This window comes from Chroicocephalus ridibundus, chromosome 25, assembly GCF_963924245.1.
Source record: "Chroicocephalus ridibundus chromosome 25, bChrRid1.1, whole genome shotgun sequence".
Taxonomy (NCBI): domain Eukaryota; kingdom Metazoa; phylum Chordata; class Aves; order Charadriiformes; family Laridae; genus Chroicocephalus; species Chroicocephalus ridibundus.
The window spans coordinates 816605-827786 of NC_086308.1; the positions used below are offsets into that span (position 1 = coordinate 816605).

At 52.8% G+C, this 11182-nt stretch overlaps 1 protein-coding gene across 1 annotated transcript; it reads left to right on the plus strand.

Moving 5' to 3' along the window:
* The first annotated feature begins 9026 nt into the window (after window positions 1–9026).
* LOC134507641 (olfactory receptor 14C36-like) lies at window positions 9027–9938 on the plus strand. The gene has a single exon (XM_063318435.1). It carries the CDS (start codon window positions 9186–9188, stop codon window positions 9936–9938), a length of 753 nt encoding a protein of 250 aa, XP_063174505.1. The 5' UTR covers window positions 9027–9185.
* The last annotated feature ends 1244 nt before the right edge of the window (window positions 9939–11182 follow it).

Genomic DNA, 11182 nt, shown 5'->3' on the forward strand with positions numbered 1-11182 from the left:
TATTATTAGATAACCGCAAGCTCTGCTGGAGCCGTTCATAGAGACAGGGCATCGTCTCAGGGATCCTGAATGAGCCTGGTGGGAAAGCCCTTTGGCCAAGTGAAATGACAGCTGATGCCTAAACAAGGGCCATAAGAATCTTCTCCTCTTTGTGTTCATGGCAGTTTTTAGAGGAATTCCTATGTACAACTGCCGTCCTGGGCCACAGGGAGAGCTTGGTCTCTCTCTTTTCCATCAGCTCAATTTACCAGATCTCCAGTGCCTCTAATGGCATCGCAGAGAGTGCAGCTGGGTGTCTGTTCCCTTCACCGGTGCCTTCAGTCAGAGGCATCAGTCATCAGGTGTCATCAGAGAGGCGAGGGCTGTCCCTTCTCCACACAACAGCTGCAGGCATTGCATGGACATGGAGCACGTCACACGGGGATCTTTACTCACTGCCCTGATGATACAATCAATGAAAAGACCAATAGATTTCACAGTGTGCCTGGATACATCTTGTCCTCAAGGGCAGCATCCTCCAGATCCAGCAGTGGTCCATATCAAAACTCAACTGAAACTCAAATAGGAATTCCAGGGCACCAAGAGGATCTTTGGTAATTCAGGAACAGTTAAACGAAGTAAAGGGAATAATGTAGGAGCACTGTCGAATTTAGTAGGAGTAGGACTAGATCTGAGATATTCAATGTCCTCTTTGCCTCAGTTACCAGCAGCGAGGTCTCCCAGGCCTTGGTGCTTTGAGGCAGGACTCTGATGGGGATCAAGCCAAGGGTTACTTGAGCAAACTACACCCTTATCAGTCCTTGGCTCTGAAGCAATCCCTTATGTTCCCTGCATCAGCTGGGCAGAGACACTTCTTTCCTACAGTTGCATTTCTCAATTAGACAGATATAGGTCCAAGAATACCTTTTTTCTTTCATTTTGTAATAGAACGCCCAGACAATGCTAGGGAAGAATCTCCTTTAACTGCTCTGAGAAAAGCGATTCATCTGAGTCAATGGAGGGTCCTCATCCTGGGCTTGTAGTCCTCGGGCGTAAAGGAGGAGTTAGCTCCATCCCATGCACACCACAGACCCCCAGGAGCTGGGATTCCTCTTTCCTCAGTTCAGAAGTGACCGAAACAGGCTCCTGCATGTCAGCTCCTTGCCTCAGCTCCCTTGCTAATGAATGGAGAGGGTGGGCTGGAGATGTTCCGGTATAGTCACGCGGTGATTTTGTGGTGATTTTGGTGCCCGAGGTGACCAAGATTCATACTGATAACTTCAAGCTCTAGCTCTAGTGGAGCAATTCATAGAGACAGAGCAGTGTGTGGGAGCATCTTCTTTGAGGGTAGTGAGGCTTTGTCCCACTCCAGGACAACTGAACAAGGACATAAGGACTCTTCCTTATGACCAGGGCAGCCTAGAGAGGGATTCAGCTGACCAAATGGAGTCACGTGGCACAGGGAAAATGGAGTCTCTCTCTTTCTGATCTCCATCAGCTGTATTTTCTACATGTCTCACATACCCTTCATGGCCTAATCTAACTCAGGGCAGCTGAATCTTACTTTAATTGACACATTCAGGCCTGTGGTGCTGTGGGAGGTGCCAGGGCTCTCCAGCACAACTGCACGCAGCTGACATGGACAGCACAGGTCCTGTACAGGAGCCCCGTCCCCATCCAGACTAGCTGTGGGACAGGCATCCCCCAGGGCATCTCAGAGAGAGGCGCTGCCTTTGGGCCACTGACTGAATCCCACCACTGCAGTGACGCAAGGGCTGTCCCTTCTCTTTACGGTAGATGCCGGGCAGGGCATGAATACCAAGCACATCACACCAGGGTCTCCACACGTGTTCCTTCACTCTCACACTCTGCTGGTTCTTCTCTCCTCCACAGTTTAACCGTCCCCTTGATGATACAGTCATGGATCAGGCCAATGATTTTCACCGTGGACCTCAATCACAGGATTTCCACACTCAAGGACATGTCAACATCATCTCTTCCTTCCTGAGATCAGCTTCCCCTCCAGCACAGGCCCTCAGGGCTGCAGAGACACAACAGACAGCAAAGCCCTCCCCTGCTCAGACTGACTGCTGAGCTCTGTTTCTCTCTGGCCCGTCGGAAAGCAGGGTTTGATCCCTTTGAGAGGACCTAATTTCTTCTTCACATGACTATCTGCCATCCACTCCAGCTCAGAAGCAAAGCCTTTGCGCACTTGAGGTCTTGGGGCCTTGGAAGCAGGTTTCCCTTTGGCAAATCTACTCTCACCCCAATTGTGCCACAGCTGAGGTGCCGCAGCCCAGACGTGGAGAAACAGGAAAGTGATGGGGAAGCTCCATAGACAAAAGGAAACATGCAAGAGGTGGATGCAAGGATTAAAATAAAAAGGAGGAATTCAGAAATACAGTTGGAGTTAGAAAGGCAGAGCTCACGCAGAGCTAGAACACGTGCAAGGGAGTTCAAAGGCACAAGGATGCGCTGTTCCTCCTACAGGAACGGTTGAAGGAGAAACAAAGATATTGTGTTGCCACTGTTGAATTTGCTAAATGTAGGTGGGGATAGGTGTGAGGTACTCTTGGCCTCAGTCTTCACCACCAAGGTCTCCCAGTTCCATGTGCCTAAGGGGCAGAACCCCACATGAACTCCAGAAGTGGATGGTGATCAAATCAGGGGCTACCAAGGTACCGAGGTAAGGTCAACCTTTAGTAGTCCAATGGATCAGATGGGACGAATCCAAGGATGCTGAGAGACCAGGCTGATGTAGGTATGGATAGGTGTGAGGTACTCTTGGCCTCAGTCTTCACCACCAAGGTGAAGAACACCATGTGAAATCCAGCAGTGACTGGTCAAACCTTGGTAGCCCATTGGACCTGACAGGATGAAGCCAAGGACGTTGAGAGACCAGGCTGATGTCAGAGCAGGGCTGCTCTGATCCATTTTAGAAGGCCATCATGACTGGAGGAAGCCACAAGCAAATCTTGCATACATCTCAAAAGAGACAAGGCCCGAAGGAGAAGTGATTTTCCTGCTCTGCTCAGCACCTTTTACACCACACCCTGCCCAGTGACAGTGAGACAAGGGCAAACAGGAACCAGCTCACTGGAGGGACACTGAGGTGGTAACGCTTCCATTATCCCTCAAGTGTTTGTGTGAGTTCCCTAAGAATATCAGTTACTACTACAGCAACGGAAACATTCCTCTGCCGAAATATAGATGTCTGCACTGGAGCAGTCCACACCTGTGGTAGCCCCTCCGGCCAACACCAATGACGTGAGTAATTGCAATATAGAACATGGCACCCAAGTCCACAAGGACCTGAAGTGGTTCAGATGAAGGGTGGTCTTGCAAAGGTCATCCGTTGTGTCCCCAGGTGGCATGGACACTGCTGGTTTCCCTCTCTGGAGAGTGGCAGAGGTTGGATCCCCTTCTCAGGACAGACTCCTCACCAGGAAGCCACAGGCAGGGGGGAGCTCACCCGGTCCTTACTGACATTTCACTCGGCACCCGTTTGGATACATTTGGTGCTTTTCTGTTACTCCTCTTTCTGCACAGATGGTCATAAAAAGCCAACCATTCCCAAAGAGATGGTCAACAAGGCCCTGTTATGTCCCGGAAAGCTCACCACGCGCTCTGGAGAACGTGAGGAACACCATAAAAAGCACCTGGAAGATCCAAAATGCTCAAGGCCTCTTCTGAAGACTGAGTGGCTGTGAGCAGCAGTGATTGGCCGCGTGGGAGAGAGAACTGGGGGATGTCAGTGAGAAACAAGGGGATAGCCGATGGCTGTAGCGAATCCTTAAAACCATGTCTAAAACCAGCAATGGAAAAGGGCTGATGTCTGTGGTTGGAGGATGAGGAAGAGGATTGTCCTGGGAAGATGGCAGGGAGGAAGGCCCCTCCTGTGCAAACCAGGGATGAGAACAGCTGTTTCCAGCTTGTGTGCATGCCTCAGCCTGGCAAATGGGGAATGCCCACGGCTTGGGGTAGCCGTGCGCAAGGAGCTGACCTTGCTTGCCCAGGGAGAGAGCAGTGTAGGGGCAGCAGTGAGGGACTTAAAGGCAGAAAGAAGGAAGGAAATATCAGGGGGTGTCATGCAACAGTGAGCTAAGTTGAGTTTTGATCCTGAGGCAGAAGAAGAAGGGGGATGTGCTGTTTGGTGCTGGGATGTGGAGCGACATACGGGATTCCAGGAACTCTGGGGCTTGGAAATCTTGCGCAATAAATGAGCATTAGCAAGGCTTTGGAAGAAACGGGATGGGTTGTGGGGAGCTCACAGGCACTGGCAAATCCTCAGAAACCCACAGCTTGGTGTTGGAAGCAAGGGAGCAGACCCAGGCACAGGAGAGTGTAGCTGTGTTTTGGGGATGGCCAAGGGCCTTGGTGGGGCTTTGACACAAGGGGCGGAGACCCTTGTCTGCTCAGCTGTGGCTTCTGTCTCATCCACTGAGCTCAATGAGAGGACACCAAGTCCTTACAGCTCCAGCGCCTTGTTGCCTCCTCACCCACCCTCCCCAGAGCCTGGGAGGTTCCTACTGCTGACCTGCACCTGGCACCTCATCACTGCCACATCACCCAAACAGAGCCCAGAGCATCTCAAGAGGCAACGGACATCCCTCCCCAGGGGATGGGCGTCCAGGCTTGGCCATCCTGTTTGGTGAAGCACATCAAGGCCTTTCACAGTGATTTCCACATTTAAATTTCTTCCCGGCCCATGTGTCTCCGACTTCCTGCTTCACCACACCACAGGGACAGGAACTTTGTCTGCTCCTTCCCTCCATGGTCTCTGCAGTGAGGGACTTCAGCAGGGTCTGATAACACCCTCAGAAACCTGGAGGTTAGCTGCTTTTACTTCTCAAGAGGACTAGTCAATCTTTCAGGATCTGCACTTCAGGAACTCGGCACCAGAGCGCTCATTACCACAAAAAACACACGAAGGCGCCAAGTCTGGGCATAAGTTTCCTTTAGTCTTCAGCTCTTCTCTGGCTCATTAGAGAGATTTCAGGAGTGCAGTCAAAATGAAAAGATGTCCAAGCAAAGAGGCCAAGTCAATTTAACACTTGATTTTGAAGAGCCATTAATCCCAACACATTTGGGTAACAGAAATGTCTTCGGGAAGAGTCTGCCCCATCTAGACCCATGTGGATGGACTGGCACAGCCACCCCCAGCAGGGGGAATCCCCATCTCCTAGGCTGAGGCACGCAGTCAACATGCAAACCTCTGCAGTGCCCACTTGTTACAGGCCTCCAGGCGGAGTGTGACTCATTCCACGTGACCCTCTGAGCCTCTGTCAGCTCATTGTGCTTCCTCTCCGCATCCCTGCAACTCTCAAGCCTCTGGGAGATTTGGCTTTGGCATCCTCCCGACATCCTGGGGCCAGGTTTCTAAATGCCTCCTCTGCAGCTTCCCCGCCTTCCACCTCCTGTGTGCTGCCTTTTTGCCCTGCAGCCCAGTCCGTTTATACCAGCAGCCTCCTGAGATGAGTGTTTCTCTTCATGGTATTCCAAGACATCATTCCTGTGCTTGGAGGAGGCCGTCCTGTAATGCCTATATGATTTCCCGAGCTCGTTCACCCTTCAAAGCTGCTTGCCATGGCACCGCTTGTATCAGTCCCCCGAGTACACCAAAGTCTTCTCCTCTGGAGCCACCCACGTGTGTTCCTCTGCTGGCCTTCCTCACTCCTCTTTGGCCTCTGGGACCCCGCTATTTCCTGGTCACTCCAGCAAGGCTAACACTAGTTGTCACATCCCTGACCAGCGCTTCCTTGTTGGCCAGGACCAGGTCTAGGTGAGCATCGCCCTTCCTGGCCCACCAGGCAGCTCTGCTAAGAAGTCGTCTCATGATGCTCCAGGCTGCTGGCACCTTGTTTCTCTGCCTGGCCAGTGAATGCCTGGGCAATTACTGTTCCCCACAGGAATCTCCTCATCTACCTGGAGACTTCTTCGTGATCCTATTTAAGACTTGTTCTACCAAGGCCTGGGAGACCTCACTGGTGGTAACTGAGGCAAAGAAGACATTGAATATCTCAGATCTACCTACACCTACTCCTACTAAATTCAGCACTGGTCCTACATTATTCCCTTTTCTTCGTTTAACTGTTCCCGAATTACCAAAGATCCTCTTGGTGCCCTGGAATTCCTATTTGAGATTCAGTTGAGTTTCGATATGCACCACTGCTGGATCTGGAGGATGCTGCCCTGGAGGACAAGATGTATCCAGGCACACTGTGAAATCTATTGTTCTTTTCATTGATTGTAGCATCAGGGCAGTGAGTAAAGATCCCCGTGTGATGTCCTCCATGTCCATGCAATGCCTGCAGCTGTTGTGTGGAGAAGGGACAGCCCTCGCCTCTCTGATGACTGATGACTGAATGCATCAGTCAACGGCACAAAAGCACCAAATAGAACGCTCTAGCATGCCATGTGGGGCATCTGTGATGCATCCGCACTGAAAGGGAATTGGTTTCCTGTAGGTCCTGTGTGGTCCATGCCAGCCCTGGCACCTCATGTAGCTCTGTGGGCCTGGATTTGAACATTATATTGAGTTGCTGCCCTGAATTCTGTTAGGCAAAGTGGGGATGAACATGGCACAAATGCCATTAGAGTCACTGGAGATCTGGAAAATTGAGCTGATGGAGAAGAGAGAGACCAAGCTCTCCCTGTGTCCCAGGACTGCGGTTGTTCATATGAATACCCCTAAAGACTGCCATGAACATACAAGTAGGAGAAGATTCTTTTGGCCTTTATTTGGGCCTCAGCTGTCATTTCACTTGGCCAAAGGAATTTCCCACAAGGCTCATTCAGGGTCCCTGAGACATTGCCCTGTCTCTATGAACAGCTCCAGCACAGCTTGCAGATATCAGCACACACCTTGGACCACCCCTGACACCTTCAATGTCACCAGGCATTGTGTCCTGCTCTCCATCTCCTTTGATGAGCACAGGAGCTGAGACAAGGAGTTCACGTGCATGTGCGTATTTTATGCACACCTGAACACCTACGGCAAGAGGAATCCCACCTCCTGTGGGTTGTGGCAGGCATGGAAGGCAGTTGTGTCTCCTTCAAATGCCAGGAACTGAAACGCAGGATGAGATGAAGCACAGATTCAGCTGAATCCCTTCCCTCAGCAGGGGTAAGGGAGATGACTGCCTGTCACTGTCTGGGAACACTTTCTAATAATAAGAGCAAAAAAGGTGATATTTTGATGTAACTTTGAGAGGAGAATTAAAAGTTCTGGAAAGAAGTGTCTCTGCCCAGCTGAGGGAGGGAACATGAGTGGTGACTTCATCCTGTTTCCCAGCAGGTTCCCCTGGAGCCCCAGGGACAGCTGGAGGGAGCCCCGAGGGGGCAGAGAAAGGGCTGCCTTGGGCTGGTCCTCTGCTGCTGAGCTGGGCTGGGCTCCTGGCATGGAGGGAGCTGATGGCAAGCGGGCAGCGCTGCAGAGAGACAGCTCTGCCCAGGAGCAGCTCCTCTGCCAAGCGCAGCAGGGCTGAGGGCACTGCCTGCAGGCACCCGAGAGGAGCCAGGCACAGAGAGGATAAAGGCAGCTGGGAGTGGGAGGAGAGTTCTGAGCTCGTTCTCGGGGAAATCTTCACGCCTGTTGACACAGTCAGTCTCTGGCTGTGGGGCAATGCAGGGGGGTCTCCTGGAGGGATGTTCTAGGGCTGGCCGAGAGGAGCTGTCAGGATGGCTCTCCTGGCTTCTCTGGTGTGGAGAAGGAGGCCGTGCTTCCGAGCAGGGATGCCCTGCTGCACCATGGCAGCGACAAGGAAGGAGGGCTGCCTTCTGCGAGGGACTGTGGCAGGGTTTTGAAGACAGGTGGGTGTGCAGGCAGGGGTGCCCAGGGCTGTCCTTGAGAGCAGGGTCCCTGCAGCCCAGGGCTCTGTGTGCCGGGGCAGGGACTCTGCTGCTTGCCAGGGTCAGCTCTCAGCCTGCCCAAGGAGTTCCCCCCCGAGCGTCTGTGGGGAGAAGCTGTGGGGAAAAGGAGAGACTCCCCTCAGGGCAGGGTCCTTTGGCTCTTTTTCGAGCGTGTGCTGTGTGGGTCAGGGCTGCCCACAGCTGCAGATCTCCCCCAGAGCACTGGCAGAGGCAGCATTTACAGAGGAAAGACAAGGCAGGGGCTGCCTGGAAGATGAAGACATTGCAGGGTCTGTGCTCTCAGCTGTCTCCTGAGGGAAAGGAGCTGTCACTGGTCCACTGAGGGATCAGCAGATCTGCCAGAAAGCTCACAAAGTGCCTTCAGCCCCTCCTCTCCCTACACACAGCACCAGCAGCACCTTTGCTTCCAGCATCAGGCTTTCTCTCCTCTCCTCCTGAGGAGCCACAAAGAGGGAGATGGCCCTGGGCAGTGCCCTGCTGCCAGGAGGGGTCTGCAGGGCAGAGCTGAGCCCCCAGCGGGTGGGATGGGCTGTGGGAGCAGGGACAGGGAGGAGACGTGGGCACAGAGCAGCAGCTCCTGGCAGGGGCAGCTCCAGGCAGCAGAGAGCCACTCCACCCGGCTGCATCCCTCTCTGCTGCGCTGCACAGGGACAGAGAAACCAGACGGGAGAAATCGACTTTGAAACTGGAGGTTTACGGTTGGACTCAGTGATCTTGAAGGTCCCTTCCAACCTAAATGATTCTATGAGTCTATGACTCTTTAAACCTTCCACACTCACAAAAGGCGAATTTCATCTTCAAGTACGTTGTCAGGGAGACCATTCTTACAGGGAGAGCAGTGCAAGCACAGGAGAGCTGGGTGGTGCCCGGCAGGTCACTGGTGAGCAGAGCAGCTCTCCTGACTCTGCACTAGGGCACAGAGAGCCCTTTTGTCCCTCAGGGCTCAGCAGTGTTCAGGCTAAAGGCAATGGGAAAGAGAAGGATTTCTGCCCCTGCAAAGAAAGTGCCCTCAGTAGCACAAACCTGATCTCCAAAAAGGAGCTGAATGAAATTATTCCAAAGGAAGAGAAGTCATTTTGCAGGGATTTTTTGGGAAAGAGGATTGGCTCAACGAAGCCTTCCTTATCTTCTCAACTGCTCTTTCTTGTCATGCTCAGAGTGAACAAAAGTCCAACAGCAGCTCCATCACCCAGTTCCTCCTCCTGGCATTCGCAGACACACGGGAGCTGCAGCTCTTGCACTTCGGGCTCTTCCTGGGCATCTACCTGGCTGCCCTCCTGGCCAACGGCCTCATCATCACCGCCATCGCCTGTGACCACCGCCTCCACACCCCCATGTACTTCTTCCTCCTCAACCTCTCTGTTCTTGACCTGGGCTCCATCTCCACCACTGTCCCCAAATCTATGGCCAATTCCCTCTGGGACACCAGGGACATCTCCTATGCAGGATGTGCTGCTCAGCTCTTCTTTTGTATCTTCTTTGTCACAGCAGAGTTCTGTCTTCTCACCATTATGGCCTATGACCGCTACGTTGCCATCTGCAAACCCCTGCACTACGGGACCCTCCTGGGCAGCAGAGCTTGTGTCCACATGGCAGCAGCTGCCTGGGGCAGTGGGTTTCTCTATGCTCTCCTGCACACGGCCAATACATTTTCCCTACCCCTCTGCCAGGGCAATGCCCTGGACCAGTTCTTCTGTGAAATCCCCCAGATCCTCAAGCTCTCCTGCTCAGACTCAGACTCCCTCAGGGAAATTGGGCTTATTGTGGTTAGTGCCTTGGTTGCTTCTCTTTGTCTTCTTTTCATCGTGCTGTCCTATGTGCAGATCTTCAGGGCCGTGCTGAGGATCCCCTCTGAGCAGGGATGGCACAAAGCCTTTTCCACGTGCCTCCCTCACCTGGCCGTGGTCTCCCTGTTTGTCAGCACTGGCACATTTGCCTACCTGAAGCCCCCCTCCATCTCCTCCCCCATTCTAGATCTAGTGCTGGCAGTGCTGTATTCAGTGGTGCCTCCAGTAGTGAACCCCCTCATCTACAGCATGAGGAACCAGGAGCTCAAGGAGACCCTGTGGAAACTGATGACCAGATGATTTTCAGAAGCAATAAACTGTCATCTTCTGCAAATCTCTCATCATGTAACTCATTGTAACGTTGGGTTTTGGTTTGGGTTTTGGTTGTTTTGTTATGCTTTGGTTTTTTTTTTTGTTTGCTTTGTATAATGTTGTCTACAAAGAAATATTCTCATTTGTGCTGCTTCTAATTATGCATCTTTCCAAATTTTGTGAGTCCCACAGTCTCTGTAAATGAGGCCCCGCGCTCTCTGTGTTTTTAAAAAAAGAAAGAACAAACCTTCCAGCGACTTGTTTGCTCCAGATCCTCCGTTTGAAGGCCTCTCTGGAGCTGCAGGGCATGCCTGTGTGCAGAGGTGGAGGGGAAAGAACAGGACAGAGGAGAGGGAAGAAGAGGAGGGAGAACCAGCCTTGGTCTTCTCAGAGCTGCTCTCTTCCCATTTCCACATTCTCCATTCTGATCCCTTGCGCTGTTGGAAGGCCTGATTGCTCTGGCAGCTCTCTCCTACTGCTGTGGTGTGGCAGCGCTGTGAGCACAGGCAGGGGCAGGGACGGGTCAGTTCTCTGACAGAGCTGGCCTCCCTAACAGCACCTCCATCACAGCAGGGAATGTCCTCAGGCAGTGCCTGAAGGCCTTCAGGCAAAAACACCTTTGGAAGGTCGTCTCCCAATGTTGCTGTCAAGAACATGCCCAGGAAAGTTCCCCACAAATGGCACCACCAGCGTAGAACTTAATTGTGTAAAGTGTGCAGGGGGGGACAAGCAGCAGCTCCCTCGCTCAGCCAGGGCTCCTGGGAAAGGCATGAAGGACCAGCAGAGCAGGTTCTTGTCAGGTCCTGTGTGTGCAGGACACCCCAGGGAAGCTGCCACAGGGCAATGGTCGCACACCCGGCTAGGAGCACACCTGGCTAGTAACAACCACAGCAATGAGCGTAAAGTGCATGTTGTGAGATTAACCTGAGTGAGCGCAAAACTCATCAGCTATTCCTGGTGATGCCATAAAGTCCCTTGGTACAAACAGTGTCTGGAAGTCACTTCGCTTGGAGAGTAACGTCCCCTGGGAAACCCCCTGAATGCAGCACTGGGATGGGCTTCCTTGACCCCAGGTCCCTGTGTCCATTCCTTCACGCCGTGGGGCATCTCAGAGAGGTGCCGAGCAGGGAGACACAGCGCGGGGCTGAGGTGCTGACGGCCTCTGGGAGTGGCAACAGGAGGCCATGGAGTCTGCTGCAGGGCCTCTGCCCGTGCCAGGGAAGGACTCCTGT

Excerpts from the sequence above, each read along its gene's own strand:
- LOC134507641 (XM_063318435.1), top strand. The coding sequence starts at position 9,186 with ATGTACTTCTTCCTCCTCAACCTCTCTGTTCTTGACCTGGGCTCCATC.